Source organism: Oncorhynchus kisutch, linkage group LG3, assembly GCF_002021735.2.
Source record: "Oncorhynchus kisutch isolate 150728-3 linkage group LG3, Okis_V2, whole genome shotgun sequence".
NCBI classification, from domain to species: domain Eukaryota; kingdom Metazoa; phylum Chordata; class Actinopteri; order Salmoniformes; family Salmonidae; genus Oncorhynchus; species Oncorhynchus kisutch.
Window position 1 is genome coordinate 66,873,368 of NC_034176.2, and position 18,340 is coordinate 66,891,707.

General features: G+C 38.5%; 2 protein-coding genes and 1 pseudogene across 6 annotated transcripts in view; 2 read left to right on the forward strand and 1 right to left on the reverse strand.

The window, feature by feature from the left end:
• The first annotated feature begins 2,489 nt into the window (after positions 1 to 2,489).
• On the forward strand, positions 2,490 to 7,782 carry mns1 (meiosis-specific nuclear structural 1). Its single transcript, XM_020479219.2, has 10 exons — positions 2,490 to 2,677; positions 4,634 to 4,858; positions 4,974 to 5,101; positions 5,579 to 5,681; positions 5,790 to 6,019; positions 6,121 to 6,337; positions 6,480 to 6,587; positions 6,673 to 6,930; positions 7,101 to 7,226; positions 7,325 to 7,782. The coding sequence occupies exons 1-10, from the start codon at positions 2,603 to 2,605 to the stop codon at positions 7,433 to 7,435; spliced, it is 1,581 nt and encodes a 526-aa protein (XP_020334808.1). The 5' UTR covers positions 2,490 to 2,602; the 3' UTR covers positions 7,436 to 7,782.
• Positions 7,783 to 7,830: 48 nt separating this feature from the next.
• Positions 7,831 to 14,252, reverse strand: LOC109887981 (testis-expressed protein 9-like; annotated as a pseudogene).
• Positions 14,253 to 15,687: 1,435 nt separating this feature from the next.
• The window catches only part of LOC116358974 (DNA-binding protein RFX7), a 42,984-nt gene continuing 40,331 nt past the window's right edge, over positions 15,688 to 18,340 (forward strand). For 4 of the 5 annotated variants that reach the window (XM_031811526.1, XM_031811519.1, XM_031811536.1 and 1 more), the window contains exon 1: positions 15,688 to 16,155. In XM_031811526.1, coding sequence (XP_031667386.1) covers positions 16,022 to 16,155 — 134 coding nt within the window. In that variant the 5' untranslated portion in view covers positions 15,688 to 16,021. The remainder of the gene's footprint in view (positions 16,156 to 18,340) is intronic. The other variant, XM_031811510.1, reaches the window with a different exon arrangement.

Sequence of the window (18,340 nt, forward strand, 5' to 3'; positions counted from 1 at the left end):
GTACTGTACCAGTATTAAGAGGACATGACAGTGCAGAAAGGGTACACCACTACAGTAGTAGTAAACCAAAACCTAGATTTATCCTTTGTGGGATCTTTATCGCTTTCTTGAGAGAAATTTAAACAAATAAGAAATAAAACAATGAGATCAGAGACTAAATTCTGTCATATTATTTCAGCATCTCCTTTACTGGCGGGGCACAGTAGGCCTAAATACAATACTCAGTTGTCACCTCAAGCTAAGTCGTTTTGAAGATTTACAGATGAGGTCTCAGAGGGAGGCACACTTCTGTCAAATGTCAGGGACTTTGAGGAGCATTGCCATATTGTGAAGTGAGAACACCTCACGTATGCACAGCCCCCACCCCCCAGTCATTTCTATCTGTATTTGTTTGCAAGTGTTCCAAATGTCAGCTAATGATGCTCAATGGGAACACGCTTCATAGAATGGCTGTCAATGTCAACTATGGCTGACAGTGTTTGACAGTTTCAATGAGACTTTGAAAAGTGAAACTCAAAGATTGTTGCCCTTTTGACTACAATGCATATGCAAATCCTGTAAAACCTTCAAAGTCAAATCTGGATGTCGAAGCCAGTTCCACTGCATTTTTTTCATTGTTCTCCTCTAATCAGGGACTGATGCAATTCATTATCAGGTAGAACAGAAAATCAGCAGGCTCCGGACAGAGTAAGAGTTGAATAACCCTGCTGTAAAGGCAAGATAAAAAGAAAATGACATGCTTCTGAGAGTTTGTTTATTATGGTCCCTGCATCATTGTGAAAAAAAATTGCTTTTGGATCACCTGAAATTAAGTGATATCACGGCCCCATCATTTTTCAGGCTTCAAGGAGATATACCTTCAGAAAGTATACCCCTTGACGTATTCCTCATTTGTTTATTTTACACTCTGAATTCAAAATGGATTAAATAAAATAAAAATCTCACACAATACCCCATAATGACAAAGTGAAAACATGTTTTTAGATTTTTTTGTAATGTGTTAAATGAAATACAGAAATATCTATTCCACCCCCCTGAGTCAATACTTTGTAGAAGCACATTTGGCAGCCATTACAGCTGAGTCTCTAAGCTTTACCACACCTGGATTGTGCAACAGTTGCCCATTTTCATTTTCTAAATTCTTCCAGCTCTGTCAAATTGGTTGTTGATCAATGCTAGACAACCAATTTCAGGTCTTGCCATAGATTTTCAAGTAGATTTAAGTCAGAACTGTTAACTCAGCCACTCAGGAACATTCACTGTCTTGGTAAGCAACCCCAGTGTAAATTTGGCTTTGTGTTTAATATTATTGTCCTGCTGAAAGGTGAATTCATCTCCTAGTGTCTGGTGGAAAGCAGACTGAAGCAGGGTTTCCTCTAGGATTTTGCCTGTGCTTAGCTCCATTGTGTTTATTTTTTTTATCCTGAAAAGGACAAGGGAGTTTAACGATTACAAGCATACCCATAACATGGTGCAGCCACCACAATTCTTGAAAATATGGAGAGTGGTACTCAGTAATGTGTTATATTGGATTTGCCCCAAACATAACTTTCGTCCTGAATACAGTGTTAATTACTTTACCACATTTTTTGCAGTATTACTTTAGTGTCTTGTTGCAAACAGGATGCATGTTTATTTTCACACGGTCAGTTAGGTTAGTATTGTAGAGTAACTACAATGTTGCTGATCTATCCTCAGTTTTCTCAGGGACCTTACAGATAATTGTATGTGTGCGGGGTACAGAGATAAGGTAGTAATTAAAAAAGCATGTTTAAACATTATTATTGCACACAGAGTGAGTCCATGCAATTTATTATGTGACTTGTGAAGCATATTTTTACTCCTGAACTTAAGTCTTGCCATAACAAAGGGATTGAATACTTATTGACTTGAGACATTTCAGCTTTACATTTTTTATTAATTTGTAGAAATTTCGAAAAACATCATTCCACTTTGATATGTGTGTAGGCCAGTGACGACAAAATCGAAATGTAATCTATTTTACATTTAGGCTGCAACAACAATATTTGGAAAAATTAAAGGAATGTGAATACTTTAAGACATTGTAATATAATACTTTCAGACGGCTTTACTGACAATACATCTGTCCACAGCATCGATCAGAAGGGTAAATTATGTATTATATACTGAAGGGTAAATTCTAACTTTTTATATACCAGTAATCTGAAATCAAGCCATATCAGGCCCATCCTTAAGGACCTGCCAATTGAATACTTTTCTAAAATAATTTGTCCAGTTTTTAACAGGACCGGCGTAATCCTATTATGAATGTCCATCTTTTTTAAATTAAACTACAAAATACATAGATATCCATTTGACAAACTATATTGTATTTATTTTGGAGGGGACGTCAGCATGGGTGAGAATTGGGACTTGTGTGTGGGTGATATGTTGTCTGACGTTTGTGAACAATTGTGTCAATAATTTAACTGATTCTGCGCAGTACCTGTAACGTTACCTTAGGGAAGACGGGAGGACCAAACGGACTTTTTAACCAATTACATTCGAGTTTATTGCTAGGCACAAAAGGCGCGATGTTACCAAGACGACTGGAAGCAAAACAAATGGAGCAAAGTGGTAGATGAAGATTATTACATTTCTGCCTGGTAAAACATACAAATCAACGAGAGGCTTGCAACAGCTCCACGCAATGATGGTAAATTACTTGGCTGTAGATGGTTTTATTGTGTTTTCCATGAAAATGATCTAGCTATTCGATGGTTAACGTCGTTAGCTAACGTCAGCTAGCTGAGAACGAACCAACTTTAGTTCATTTACCTAGCTAGCTTAGACTCCTGAACTTCAAACTTGTTTGCGTCGGGGACCAATTTTGTGACATACCCATCAGAATACCAGAACACAACTTCTACTTACAGTGCGATTAAAAAAAGATAGGATGCAAGCAGTTGTACTATTACTGCAGTGCACGGCCGGACTAACCAAGTCTCGGTCACCGGGAAATAACATTTAAGGCTCTCTTGGCATCAGATAAACTGTTGCCGTTTGAGTACATTTCCTGCAATTCTACACATTTGCCTTGGGGCAGAGATAATATTTCACCGTTTTAAAGCTTAAATTACAGTGCATTATGTTCAAACAACATTTGAAGAATACAAAAAGAATCCAGTTGAACAAATTGATCATTGATGGAGCACTGTGGATACTATATCCCTGTGCCTCCCAGGTACATGTGCATCTGGAACCTCTTAAGGATTTGACCCTTTTTCCCCTTCAATTTTCGCCAAAAATGACATACCCAAATCTAACTGGATGTAGCTCAGGACCTGAAGCAAGGAGATGTATATTATTAATACCATTTGAAAGGAAATACTTTGAAGTTTGTGGAAATTTGAAATTAATGTAGAAGAATACAACACATTAGATCTGGTAAAAGATAATGCATGTTTTTTTTCTCTTTTTTTTCCCCATCATCTTTGATGGAATTTAGATTTTGGCCACCAGGTGGCAGCAGTTTCCGATTGATCCAGTGGAGCATTGCAATACTACACAGTATTTTGTATCAAGTCTGCCGAATTGGTCAATTGATACATTTTCAAGTACATAACTATAGAGAACATACATTTTGTATTACCATATAATCTTTGTAAGTTTACACACTCCCAGGAATGTCATACATGATGGATCATTAGCTTATACACTAACTTTCACACATCTAGATTGCAGGGTGGGTGTTGAGACCGCAAGGGTTTAAACTTCAAATTGTCAAACCAGTTCCTACATTTGAATATTAACATTGATTTTATCAAACAAAACTATGCTACATTTTATCTCTGGGACCCTTAGGATGACAAATCAGAGCAAGATTACTGAATGTAACTACATTATTTACCTTCAGAGGTGAATGTATCAAACCAGTTGCCGTGATAAAAGCTGTTGTTGTGCACTCCTCAAACAATAGCATGGTATTTTTTCACTGTAATATAGCTACTGTAAATTGGACAGTGCAGTTAAATTAACAAGAATTTAAGTGTTCTGCACATATAAGACATGTCTATGTCCTGGGAAGTTTGCTGTAACTTACACCGTCATGCTAAACACATTAGCACACGTTCGCTCAACAGTCCCGGTATAGGGACACCGATCCCGTAGAGGTTATTAAGAGCATCAATAGCGATTCATGATATTACATTGTATTGCACCCTCTAAACTTACACAGATTCCCTGTATAAAATTGGTTTGATTATGTTGGCGCTAGGATAAATTGTAATAATAATATTTTGATCTGGTCCACAGACCCCACTTTGAAACCCCCTGACCTAGCTGTTAGTGCTAAGTAAGCCAGGCTGGCTAGCTAGCTAGCTTGAGTGGTACTCAAGTTTAATGATCTTTTATTATAACCACTGGCGGCAGCACAGCCTAGTGGTTAGAGCGTTGGACTAGTAACCGAAAGGTTGCAAGTTTGAATCTCCAAACTGACAAAGTACAAATTTGTCGTTCTGCCCCTGAACAAGGCAGTTAACCCATTGTTCCTAGGCTGTCATTGAAAATAAGAATTTGTTCTTAACTGACTTGCCTAGTTAAATAAAGGTTTTAAAAAAATGTATTTGCTTGATACATTGACCAAAATGAACTAATGCTGTCTTTCCTCAAGGCTTCAATGAGCCAGTGGCGCAACATGAAGCACAGTCAGCAGCAGAGGGTGATCTCGGAATTTCGACGGCAGGAGGAGCAACGAGAAGACCAGACAAAACGCATCACTAAGGACAGACAAATGCAAGCCAATCTAATGAGTGAGGAGAGACTTGAAAAGAAGCGATACCTACGCAAGGTGCAAGACGAGCTGCACGAAAGCCAAATTGAGGATGCTCTCATCAAGGTATCGCTTTCACACAGCATTCATGAAAAGCACCTGCTTAAACGACAACGAGGCCTCATCTGTGTCAGGGAAACTGGTCCTAAAAGTAATTTCTTGCTTCATCTGACTCTTACAGGCAGAGGAGGAGAGAATATACAAGGAAAAGCAACTGCAACAAGAGGAGAGAATGGCACATGAACTGGCCCGCATCAGCTATGAAAAGCTTAGAGATGAAAAAATGAGGCAATATATAAAAGAGAACAGGTAAGTCCCAACATGAGGGGCTTGGCAGAGATTGACATTAAGGGTTGCCCTCCTATTGCCTGAGTCAAGTGAACTGAGGTTGCCCCATTGGGCAACTGCAACAAATTCCAGTAGCCTAAAGCTGAAAGACAATCAATTTATGGCAGTTGAGCAAGTTTAGCCTGCTCTGAGATTTATTTTTTTACTGATAACCGAAATACCACAAATGTCAGTATTGATCTTTCTGATTCCTCCTCTATGGGTAGAGGAAAGGCAGGCAATATATGGAACTGCTGCATGTAAAATAGCTAATTTACATTTTCAGGCAAGTGATCATAATCTTCGGTCAACCCAAAAATACTCTTGACTTGCCCGATGGGAAAGTGCCTTTCAGGCTTTAATAAAAATCCTAGGGTTAGTGTATCAACATTAATCTGTCCATAGTTGTTGCAGGATGGATGTTTTATGTTGCTGTTAATGTTTCCTTTTTAATTTTAGTGTTGAACTCCGTGAGTTGGAGGGGCAGCTCAAGTCTGCATACCTAAACCGGGAGAGGGCCGCACAGATTGCTGAAAAGGAGTCTATGAGATATGAGACAGTGGTAAGTTCATAAATGTCCTTTCCCAGGGTAGAAGAGATATTTGAGACTTGAACCAAAACACTTGTTGGTTGTGCTTTTTGTGAATCCATATTTTTCTCTTGACATTAGCGTCAGGAGGCTGATATTGCTCGTAAGATGAAGAGCGAGCATGAGCGGGCCTCTATGGAGCAGGAGAAGCAAGAACATAAGCGCTACGAGGAGGTGGTGCAGTACCAGCAGGAGCTGGAACAGCAGCTGGAGGAGAAAGAGCACAAGAGACAGGAGGCTTATGAGGAGTTCCTCAAGGAGAAACTCATGGTTGACGAAATCGTCAGGAAGATCTATGAGGAGGATCAAATGTGAGTGGGCAGTGGCAGTCTGTTTTCACAATTTGGTTAAGTTTCCTGCTTGATCAAGTAATCAGTATATAATGAAATCAAATGACCTTTCTTATTTGCAGGGAGAGGCAGTTAAGATTGGAAAAGATAACAGCCACTCAAAGGTACATAGAGGAGTTCAAGAGCCAGCAGACTGAGTGGAGACTGATGGAGCGGGAGAAGATGGAAGCTGAAAACAGACGCATCCTGGAATTTGCCAGTTACCAGCAGCATAAGGAGAAGAGCAGAATGGAGAAAGCCAGAGAACGAGAGCAGGCAAAAGAATATCTTCACCAGATGGTAAGAGGGAGAAAAGTCACATAATTTGCGAAACTTTTGGCTATATTCATAGTTAAGAATATGTTCTAGTCTTTTTTCTGTGGACAAAGTGAGAAATTATTAATACATTATTGATGGCTATTGAGGAATGTCTTTCTTCTAGCTCACTGAGAAGATTGAAATGGAGAGGCAGCAGCGTGACGAGATGGAGCGTGTTCGTGAAGAGCTTTGTCTGGAGGAGCAAGCCGAAGCTGCAAGGCAGAAACAAATGGTAAGCGAGCATTTCCACATTTTATAATTTCCTAAATTTCCAAACTGCCTTTAGAGGGTTCAACCCTTTTTAAATGGGTTAACAGGAAGATATGGAGAAGAGAATCAGACAGAGGCTGGAGTTGCAGCAGACCTGCCAAGAGCAAATAGCCTTCAAGGAAATGCGGAGGCAGGCTGAGAAGGTGGAGGAGGAGGCCTTCAGGCAGATGATGATGGCCAAGTTTGCTGAGGACGACCGCATAGAGCAGATGAATGCCCAGAAACGTCGCATGAAGCAGCTTGAACACAAGAGGGCTGTGGAGAAACTGCTGGAGGACAGGAGACAGCAGTACCTGGCTGACAAGGTACAGTATATTGCTCTTATCATGAACACTTATGCACTCTTTACCAACATCAAAGTGGTGTTATTGTAACTGAAGCTTTTCTGTTTAACACTGTTTTGTCTGCCTCAGAGGTAGTCTGTAGGTACCTTAAGGAACATTTGCTGAATGTAAGTTTGATCTCTCTTCCCAAGGAACGTGAGGCTGAAGAAAGAGCAATGGAACAGGAGAGGGAGACACTGCGTCGACAGATCATTGAGGAGGAAAGGCAAAGCCTTCTCAAACTCCATGCCACAAAACTTCTGGGCTATCTACCTAAGGTAAGGGAGAGGAGGTTGTCTTAGTTTTTAGTTCAACTGCAAGTGTTGCTCCAGGAAGATCCCACTTTTGAAACTGACTGTTATTTTCAAATGTTAAGGGCATATTCCGGGAAGATGACCTTGAACACTTTGATGAGGACTTCAGAAGCAATTTCCAAAAGCGACAGGCTGACATCTTTGATGAAGAGGGCTGGGGAGATGATGAATAACCACTTTCTATACTACACCACTAGATGGCATTATTGGGTAGATGCTGTCTAGTGTGTTTTTTGTGTGTATCAATGGTGGATTTCTTATGGCGATGGTGTACTCAAAAATGTATTAAGTTGCAAAGACTAATTTGTATCCCACTAGCTACATATCACCACACCTTAAATCCTATCATGGAGGTGCAGCAATTTTCAGTTGAAGTCATTTGGTAATAAACAAAAACTACACCATTTCCTTTATTAGGTGATAATGCAACTACAGTTTAAATTGATTTAACCCATTATTGTAATAAAATGCTAAACTTTTAAAATACAACTGCATTAAAAATATATTCTGTATAAAAGGACACATAATCAATGTTGTTGCTAACCATAAGAATACATTCAAGGCAAGCAGAATTGTATTACATACATTTTTCAGTATTGCTTTATGATTTCCCCCAGTCAAGAGCTTTCATGAATCCCTCTTCTGTAAATGACAACATCTTGGCAGCTTCTAAATGCATCTGCTCAAGCAAGAGGAAAAATATATCAGTTGTATGAGGAGAAATATCAATAATGATACTGCCTTGTAACAATTACTTGCAGTTAATATGAGGACTTACTTTTTGCCTTTTCAGTGTATCAATCAGTTCAGCTTCTTGTTTTTGGCTTTTAATGTTTCAAAAAATTTTATGCTCCTGGTCAGCTGTGTCCTTTTGGAAAGGATAGGCATATAACAAGTTTATTTAACCTGGGTTATACAACAAGTGACAGAAGCCAAACTTGAATACCAAAATCTAAACTATACTAATAGCATAGCACTATCTATCAATACAATTTAGTGTAAATGATTGATGTAATCACTAAATGCACTGATAGGTGGTTTAATTGATCTTGCTCATCTGCTTGAGCTTGGTCAGTTGTGTCTTGGACCTCTCAACTTCCTCCAAGCCTCTGTTCAGTCTTACCTCTATGGCACTGTGATTGGTTGCTGCCTGTTTTTGTGCTCTCTTCAAACCCCCAATTTCCTTTGTTAAACACGCACGGGGCAAGCTAAATCAGTAAAAGTATTTTGTGTAATGTTTTTATAGCGCACCAACACACATTTTCAAAAGCACTGTAATGATAATGGTAATATTTGGTTAGATAGCTACAAAAACTGACTCATCACATGTACTTATTAATGTTATATTTCAGAAATTAAATGTGAATAGTTATAAATTAAAACTATAATTGTTGTGACTAAGCAATAGGAAGCCATCAACCATTCATTCTTCTTTTCTTTGGGAGTGGACATACACTAAGTGTACAAAACATTAGGAACACCTGCTCTTTCCATGTCAAACTGACCAGGTTCCATGCTTTTGTTCAATCTTTACTAACGACATGTCACTGGCTTTGAGTAAGGCTCAACACAATACTCGTCAGCTACTAAAGTGATTGAAATGACTGCGACACTTAAAGAGCTGCAGTTAGTTTCAGAATGGGTAGCAAGGAATAAGATAGACCTAAATATTTGCTAAACTAAAAGCATTGTATTTGGGACAAATCATTCACTAAACCTCAACTACGTCTCGTAATGAGTAATGTGGAAATTGAGCAGATTGAGGTGACTAAACTGCTTGGAGTAACCCTGGATTGTAAACTGTCATGGTCAACATATTGATACAACAGTAGCTAAGATGGGGAGAAGTCTGTCCATAATAAAGCGTTGCTCTGCCTTCTTAACAACACTATCAACAAGGAAGGTCCAACAGGTCCTAGTTTCGTTGCACCTAGACTACTGTTCAGTAGTGTGGTGTCATGACATTGGCCTGTTGGGGGAGGTTTATGACCCCCATAAAACCTTTTCTCTCTACTGTATAGAGGTGACACTTGTAAAGAATTTGTAACATAGAGTCTGGTAACATTGAAAGGTGGGAAACGGAACCTAATTTCAGTAATCCAACCAGTTGAAAACATGCGTTGGTACTTTATGAATATGATCTCAGATCAGTTGTTGTCTGAGATATTACTACTAATGACAGTTTATGTCATCCTATCTTGGAAAGTCGATACATTCTAGTTATCAGATTCACATGGAATTGTTGTGCAATTTAAATGTTTAAATATGAAACTATTTGTGAAAAGATTAAATGTAATTTTAGCTTCTTAAATGAGAGAACGGTTTGTCATAGAGAAACTCTGCTCACTCACCCAAGTGAACAGACTTTGGTTGTAAACTATGAAACACGCCCTTCTTTCACCACTATATAAACCTGTTGACAAAAATTCAACTTGCTGTTCCGAGGACGTGAGGATGACGGTCTTATGTTAAAAGGGCTCAGATAATAACCTAACAAAATTAGCATTGTGTTCAATGTGAAGGTGACGATTGACACACCGAAAGGATGAATTTCAACTATACCAGCCAGAATATAGCACAAGCTTAAAAGTATGGCTTGGTATGAACTTTGAACTCTTATTCACTCCAGAAGTGATACCTCCTAGCCGTTGTGTTAGCAGCAGCCGCTGTAAACGTGGGCTAGGAAAGGACAAACGACGTATTCAATCTAACACACACAACGATACTACAACGTATCCAGCTTACCACCAGAGACATTCTTCAGAGGACAAGAGATCCCTGCTGGGCAACCCGGCCTTCCATCTACGACCAACCTATTGAAGCACAGCGCAGAGTAAATATTTATTACATTTTCCTTTTTCCAAATGGGCGGTTATTTAGAATGCATAAGATTCTGTATTTACGATAGCATAGCTTCTCCCTTTTGTTACTCAGTCTTCCCGCTCTTTCATTCAAAACCCAAACCCCTTTCTTTGTGTAACCAGCCGTCATATCTGTTCCGTCCACTAGGGACATTTTCTTTTATGACATAATTTGTAATCAATGTATGATCCATTCTGGGTAGATGTAATTCTGTGTGATTATTTAGGTATTTAGTAAATAAATAATTAAACCAAATGTTGTATTGCTGATTCAACTTGTTAGCCAGGGTTTGTGAAGATAACCAAGAATTTACAACTTTCAGATGAGACTGAATAAGGCGACAATTAAATATTGACTGCTATTGAGGTAAAAGATTACCAGGTCTTTAAGAGTTTATTCAGAAGATAACAGCTCTATAAACATTATTTTGTGGTGCCCCGACTTTCTATTTAATTACATTTACATGGTTATCTTAATCAGGTAATATTAATTACAGAGAAAAGATTTTATAAAATAGCATGTCATTTCACTTAATCCGGCATAGCCATAGACACGACAGTGGTCAGGTGCCACAAAGAGGGAGTTGGGGAAAATTGCAATTGGCTCAGAACAGGGCAACACAACTGTCCCTTAAAAGTACATGGAGAGCTAACATTAATGACATGCATCTCAATCTCATGGCTCAAAGTGGAATAGAGATTAACTTCATCATTACTTGTTTTTGTAAGAGGTATTGACAAGCTCAATATACAGAGCTGTCTGTTTAAAATACTAGCACACAGCTCGGACACTCATGCCATCAGAGGTCTCTTCACAGTCCCCAAGTCTAGAACAGACTATGGGAGGTGCACAGAATTACATAGAGCTATGACTACATGGAACTCTATTCCACATCAGGTAACTGATGCAAGCAGTAGAATATGATTTAAAAAGCAGGTAAAAATACACCTTATGGAACAACAGGGACTGTGAAGAGACACACAAAGGTACAGACACATTGTGATATTGAAAATTTTCTGTATATGTGGTGGTGTAGGGATTTTTTATTTACCTTTATTTTAACTAGGCAAGTCAGTTAAGAACAAATTCTTATTTTCAATGACGGACAAGGAACAGTGGGTTAACTGCCTTGTTCAGGGGCAGAACGACATTTTTACTTTGTCAGCTCGGGGATTCAATCGTGCAACCTTTCGGTGACTAGTCCAATACTCTAACCACTAGGCTACCTGCAGCCCCAATTTATATTTATATGTTGTACTGTTTCATCTTTAGCTCATTCAGTACAAACAAAGTTCACTGTTTAATATGTAATGTGTGGATTTCTCTGAATTCAAAAGATATCTTTCATATGAGCGCCGTACTATCGCCAGCTGCAGGAGAGGTTCACCTTACAGGCTGACCATGTTAATGAGGCCATGCCAGGCATTCCCCTGCTGAGAGGTTGATTTCATCCTTTATTAACAACCTTGTCTAAGCTGTATAATGTCCCCCTCCCCATTCAGCAATAAGACATTAACAGCTATCTCAACTGCTGTCTACACACGTCTAGGTTTCTCTCAGTCACTGTTCATGGACTTTCATGGTTACAATATGTGCTGTTTAATATTATCAAATGACTAACTAGAAAGATAATCAATGTAATAACTGTTTTATCCTCGACACCCACCTTCTGTAGAGCAGTTACTTGTTGCTGGAGCCCATCACCTTTTCTGTTTGACTCCTCCGCTAAAGCTCTGTGTTTCTCTATCTGGGTTTGCTGAAAGTTGTGGCCTTCTGTAGTCCTGCTCGAGCCTCCTCGACCTCCTTTATGTTGGTGCTTAAACTACTGTTTGCATAATCCTAGAATAAATACATGTTTTATTCTTGTTTCAATGTTACATTTTACTCAAAAATATAACTCATTTCCATCTCTCATATTTCTATCATTACCTTTATGTTGTACTCATATGATAGCCGGTTAAATTCTTCTTGCTTTACACAAAGTTTTGCTTTGAGAAAACGGATCTGTGCATCTGAAACACAGCACACCAAAAAAAGTATACTATAGTTACATAAAGAATTATATAATTTTTAGGATATGCGAGAAGCTCGATGAACTAAGGCTGAAACAATTGATATTCTGGAACTCTGATAAATAACTTATTTTTTTGTAATGAATGCTTTTGAAAAGATCCATTCTTGTGCTCCAGATGTGATATTGTAAATTTGTGAAAAAGCCACAGGAAGTGTAATAAATTAAATCAGAATTCACCTGATCCCATCTCATCACCAACACAGCGCATGATGTCTTCCATAAGATTGACATGAGTATCTCCATCTTCCAGCTTCCCCTCAATGTCTACATATTGTTTTAGCCAAGGAAAAATCCACACAATCTTTAAGAACCGCAACATCATCAACTGCAGATGTCTTTGTTGTTCTGAAATAAAGTAACAAATAAACAAAATACAACAAACAAAAAGTTGAAAAAGTCATAACAAACATAAGGAACTGAATATCAACAACGCTGGACACTCATTAAGCCATTACCTTTCACAACCTTCCAATATTTCCAATAGATATTTGTGCAAACATTTGTGACAAGGATAACATTCTTACTGTATTTTTCGCTGGTATCCAGGTCTGTTTTATGAATTGGATTTTGATGTGACCCTTTTCTTTGTCATTACCTGAGCAATGGAAATATGACTTAGGGAGAATTTCAATTGGTTTCCTTAATTCCTCGCCTCCTCAAAACCCATTGAATGAGAAAGTCAGAAGTCCCGCCCCTCTGACCTTCCCACCCAATGGGGTTTGAAATGGGGTTTGAAGAGGACGTGCGGAATCAAGGAAATACAATTGAAATTCTCCCCCAGTTTTACTAACTGATTACATTACCTTTGTGTCTCTGAGATGTTCCATTTTACGTATCAAACTGAATTGAATACTGCACCTTAGAAGTGGGCTTCATAACTGAAGATTCCAGCATGTTCACATTCCTAAAGACAAATACATTTGTATTATAGGCAGTTCTCATATATTCTTATCCAGTCTACTACACTGAAATGCTATACGTTTTGAGCAATGCAATATTTTATTACCTGAAATCCTCCTCCTCAATGTCAACATCAAGGTGGAAAGAGATTGACTTTGACAAGACTTCATTTTGGTCACTCTGAAAAAAATAAAGAAAAAACAATCAGGACAATAAGTTTAAATAAAACAAATATGTCTAAAAATGAATGTTTTATGTTGTTCTGAAGTGTGTCAATTGGCCAGGTAGCTATCTTAAACCACTTACCATAACCTGTTCTGCTTGCCTTACTAGTTCGGCTGTTTTTGCCTCCAGCTCTGCATTTATACATCTGGAATGGAAGAAATATGCATTTTTTTGTATTACTATCGCCATCTGGTTACAGCAACTCATATGATACAGTTTACATTGACTCAACAGATGTTTGGGCAAGGAACCTCACTTGTATTCCTCCTCTTTAGCAAGTAGGTCTATGGTGGATGGTTTCTTTGAGGGGACAGAGGCTGGACGTCTCACAGATCTTCCTCCTTGAGACATTTCTGCCTTGGATGACATGAGTCTTTTGGGCTAAATAAACAAATGTAGTAAGTTAGGTAGCTCATTAAAAATATAGTAGTTGTTGGTTCTTTTAGCCAACAGGCATATAACATTTCAAAGGAACAACGCTTTAATTGAAAGTCAGACAGCGTATAATAAATATAACGTTACAGTTTTAACTAGCATGCTAACTATCTAGCTAGCAGTTAACGTTAGCTAACTTAGATCTTAAACAGCGGTATAGCTAGGACACATAAAGGTGGCTATAGCTAGTTATTTCTTCTTGTATTTAACTTGTGAATGGGTATGTTAATGTTCTTTTTAGCAGTATAATACTGTAATTAGCTAGTTGTTTGAAACAATACATTGACTCACCGCATGCATTCTTCTTACAGACATTTTGTGGTGCTGAATCTGGCGGGTGGCGATGCGGTTGCATAGCAACAAGTCGTGGCCAAATGTTTTTCTCGGCTGTGCGACAAGGCGAAGGAACACGCACATTTGCTGTGCTCGCTGTTTTCCATAATGTTGAATTTGATACGTTTATGAAAAAAATGATGTTAGGGCCCATTGTGGACCAATGAACACATTCATTTGAGTTGTTTGCTAAACATGAAATGTGCAAATGTGTAGGGGGACAGCCCTTACTTAGGCTAACAGATTCGCTGCATGTCTACACATGGAGCATAATGCCATTATAGATATATTAATTTGTTCACCACTGATTGCAAATAATTGCATTTAAATTAAATAGACATTTCAAAATGTTATTTTACAAACTCATTGGATTATTGAAGACCACGTCCATAGTACTGATCATTCATGCATTTTTACTGTAGGCACACAGTACTTGGCTGGTCACTTTTTGGCTGCTCACCACCGTCATGTAAAAACAAAAAAGCACGTTATTCTTCATTCGTGCAGTCTGCGCCTGCGCCACCGATACCTGACAGCAGCAGCAGGAGCAGCATCACATTACCGTTCTCCCAGCAGTAGGATATTATGCTGGCAGAACGATCGTGCATTTCTTTCTTCAAAATAAGAGTTACCATACAGAGACATGCTGAACTGTGAATATAGATTTTTTTTAATGCATTTTGTATTTATACCATCATTTCTTTTGAACATTTACAAAATGTTATGTTGAAAGCTATTATGTAGGCTATATTTAAATGAATTGCACTTTTAATCAAATACAAATATTTGTTATTGGAATTATTCAATAGATAGTCTGCTAAACTTAAATGGGTCTCTTGTTTCAGAGTAATGGTGACTCCTTACTCCACCCAGTAATTTCACTGCAACTCAATACACGGGGATACTTATTGGCTTGTAGAGATAACTTTTATACCTGTCTCAGCTAAAGTGGGGTGGGAAATACTGAGAAGGGTGTAGTTTTGGAGGTGGACTGTGTCACATGGCCTGCTGCAGGCTTTTCACTCCTCCCCTACATAGGCCCCAATGCAATATACTGTAATGGACTGTACATGGGATACATATTGGCTTGTAGAGAACGAGAACAGGAAAAAAAACGTTTGTGGAAAAAATTTATAATAATCAAGGCTACGTTGTCCACTAATAAAGGACTAGTAATTAAATATTATTCAGATTTTTCAGTGCTGCAGCACCCCTACTTCCTGTGTATGTACAACACAGTCCCACTCCAAAACTAACCATATTTGGTTAGCAGAGACCCTACTGAGTATTTCCCACCCCACTTTAGCTGAGACAGTTAGAAAAGTTATCTCTCTACAAGCCAATATGTATACCATGTACAGCATATTACAGTATATTGCATTGGGAGCTATGGAAGGGACAGAGTGAAAAGCAAGCATTAGGCCGTGCTACACCGTCCACATCCAAACCTACACATATGTGGTTAGTAGAGACAAAAAAATGTTAAAAGTAAATATCTTTTGATTTAGTTATCCACATTGCAATATTTTGAAATGCGGGCTTTTATTTAGAAGGGTTCAATGTGACGTCATCGTTCGTCCTGCTGGCAGAATACTAGTCAGCATCACAAACACTTCCACCACTAGTGTTTGCAAACGCACGGGTCGCCACAAGGCTGCGACGGAATCCTGGGGAAATCCTGCATTTTGTATTCCTCTGTACTTGTGATTATTTCTTTGTTTTTTTAAACATGTCTGTGCATGGTGTTCGAAATTAACCGTCTAACAATGTTTTCCCGGCACCGTTTCTACCCTGGAACTGAGGCCACGTATATCGCAAATGAGAACGGGTGGGTCTGTAATGTACAGTAGGAAAATAACTGCTATCTCGAGGTCCAAGCTGAGGCCTGCATGTTAAAGATCCCTTTCCTCCCATCCTGAATCTCATCGTGATGACTGAGGATCAACAACAACATGATCAGCTCCCGAAGCTGGGCTCTGGAATAAGCACCTTACCATCCCTAGTTCCTGGACTGCAAGGGACTGAGGCCAATGCGTTGCAGCTCAAAATAAAGAATTCCATCTGGTAAGGACGACCATTAGCTAGCATTGTGCTACTTCGATTGCTAGCCAGATAGTTAGCTTAGTTAACTTACATTAGTTCAGCCAGCTCCACATGTTTTGCCATTACAGTGTGGCTACCTCTAGCTAGCTAGCCCAGATATTTAATTAGCCAGCTCATTACTAAACTAGCAGCAACTGAGTGTTGTCTCCTTCGCCCTCATTTTCATCAACGTAAACATACATGTCAACATTTGTGATTGGCGTTGACAATAATACTTTTTATACAGTTTTTCGTGAATTTCTTGGTACCAAGAGTTAATATTGTCTATAAGTTATTTTATATAAATTGTTTTTGTTATGGAATAGCGCGTGCGGCATGTCGGACACATTCATGCCATTAGCAGCAAGCTATCGCTGCCTTTTCGTGGTGGTGGACAGGTCTCGACTAAAGGGTCAAAATGGGTGAATATTAACAACCCGAGTGTTGCAAGAAACCTCGCGGTTAGTTAGCTGGACCCACTGAGGTGTGTATATATGGCCTGGACGTGTGCTTTGTGCATGGTTTCGGTATCCTCATTAGTGCACGCACTCTAGTCAATTTGCGTATTTTCGGGAAAACAGAATAGTATGTAGCTAGTACGCTTACGCGCGTTATAACGAGGTTAGTTTACGGGAGAAAGCCAGTGGTGCACGCCTGCACTAACTGGGTTGAAAACCACCATTTTTTTTTTTGCATGTCTCGACATGTATTTCAAATCCATGGCGGTATAAATGGCTATGGTAATAATAGCACAGCCTGCCCTGCACCTTACCATATCTTGATACATAATCAATGACCTGCATGTTGTGTCAGTACAAACCTGAAAAATATTATTTGGCTACGTTCAACATTAATCTCTTCACAGATCTGTAGATAAATATGGTTGCACTCATACCCCAGCCAATTTACATAATTACATGTTCAATTTGCACACTGAATAATATGTTGATTTTACTTTTATGCACGTTTCACCTGTTGCCTTATCCTTTGGTTTCATATAGATACTCCCTACATGAATTATGAAGTATCATAAGGATCCATAATATGCTAATAGAAGTGGTTTGGCATTTTGCGTTTGAACAGTTGTTGACAGATGTTTATCATAATCAGACTTAATGTTCATGGTATAACTTATACCACCGCATTATGTGGTGCACAATCATTCAGAACCGACTTGTGATTTGTCTTGGTTTCAATATTGTGTAAATAGTTTTAGATTATATACAGTGACATATCAGGAACTGAAGCACATGGACGGTTCTCTGTGGAATTGCAACATTGGGAAAGTCATGACTGGCACTTTTTTTATAAACTTTTTTTAATCTAATGGGCCCATATGAAAAATATAGAACCACTTAGGTAATATGTAACCTTAGCCTAGTCATAAATTGCAAAATGCCACCACCTAGGCGTATGTTAATAATATCAGAAAATACGCTACAGTATATTTGTTGATTCTCAGCACAGTAATCTGCTGTAAGGCCAGTGTCCCCCAGTGCTACCCCCAAACCAGTGTGAAGGAATGCGGCTCTGGATGACATGGATCCATATGTGGGATATCACTTCCCTGTTTTGATGGGCATAAGTTCCATCATCAATACATGACTTGGATGTTTTATGGTCAACATCAGACATTGTTATGGAATAGTGCAAATACATTTAAAACATGTAAATAATTGTTTTGCTTCGTACTTTTTTATTACAGGGGAACTGTTGGAACTCCCTTTACATGTGAAGTTTATAGGAGCACATCAAATGTGATGTCAAATGAAAATTCAGTCTATATATGTTTTTTAAAATTATTATTATTATTATTATTAATTATTTTCTATCTTAAATTTTGGAAAAAGCAAAGGCTTTGATTTCTGGTCAAACAAAGGGGTCTTAGAAGACATGTTTTATTTTTATTTAACCTTTTATTTAACTAGGCAAGTCAGTTAAGAACAAATTCTTATTCACATTGATGGCCTACCCCGGCCAAACCCTCTAACCTGGACATCTGCCAAAAAAAGTCTTAAAAGCTATTAGAATAACATTAAAACACAATATTGTTCAAGTTAACACCCTTGCCAACTAATAGCAACATTTTTATATTTAATATTGCTGAAGGAAAAAGAAAACCGCACACTGCTCTTGATAGTATCACTGATATTTAATAAGCTTACGT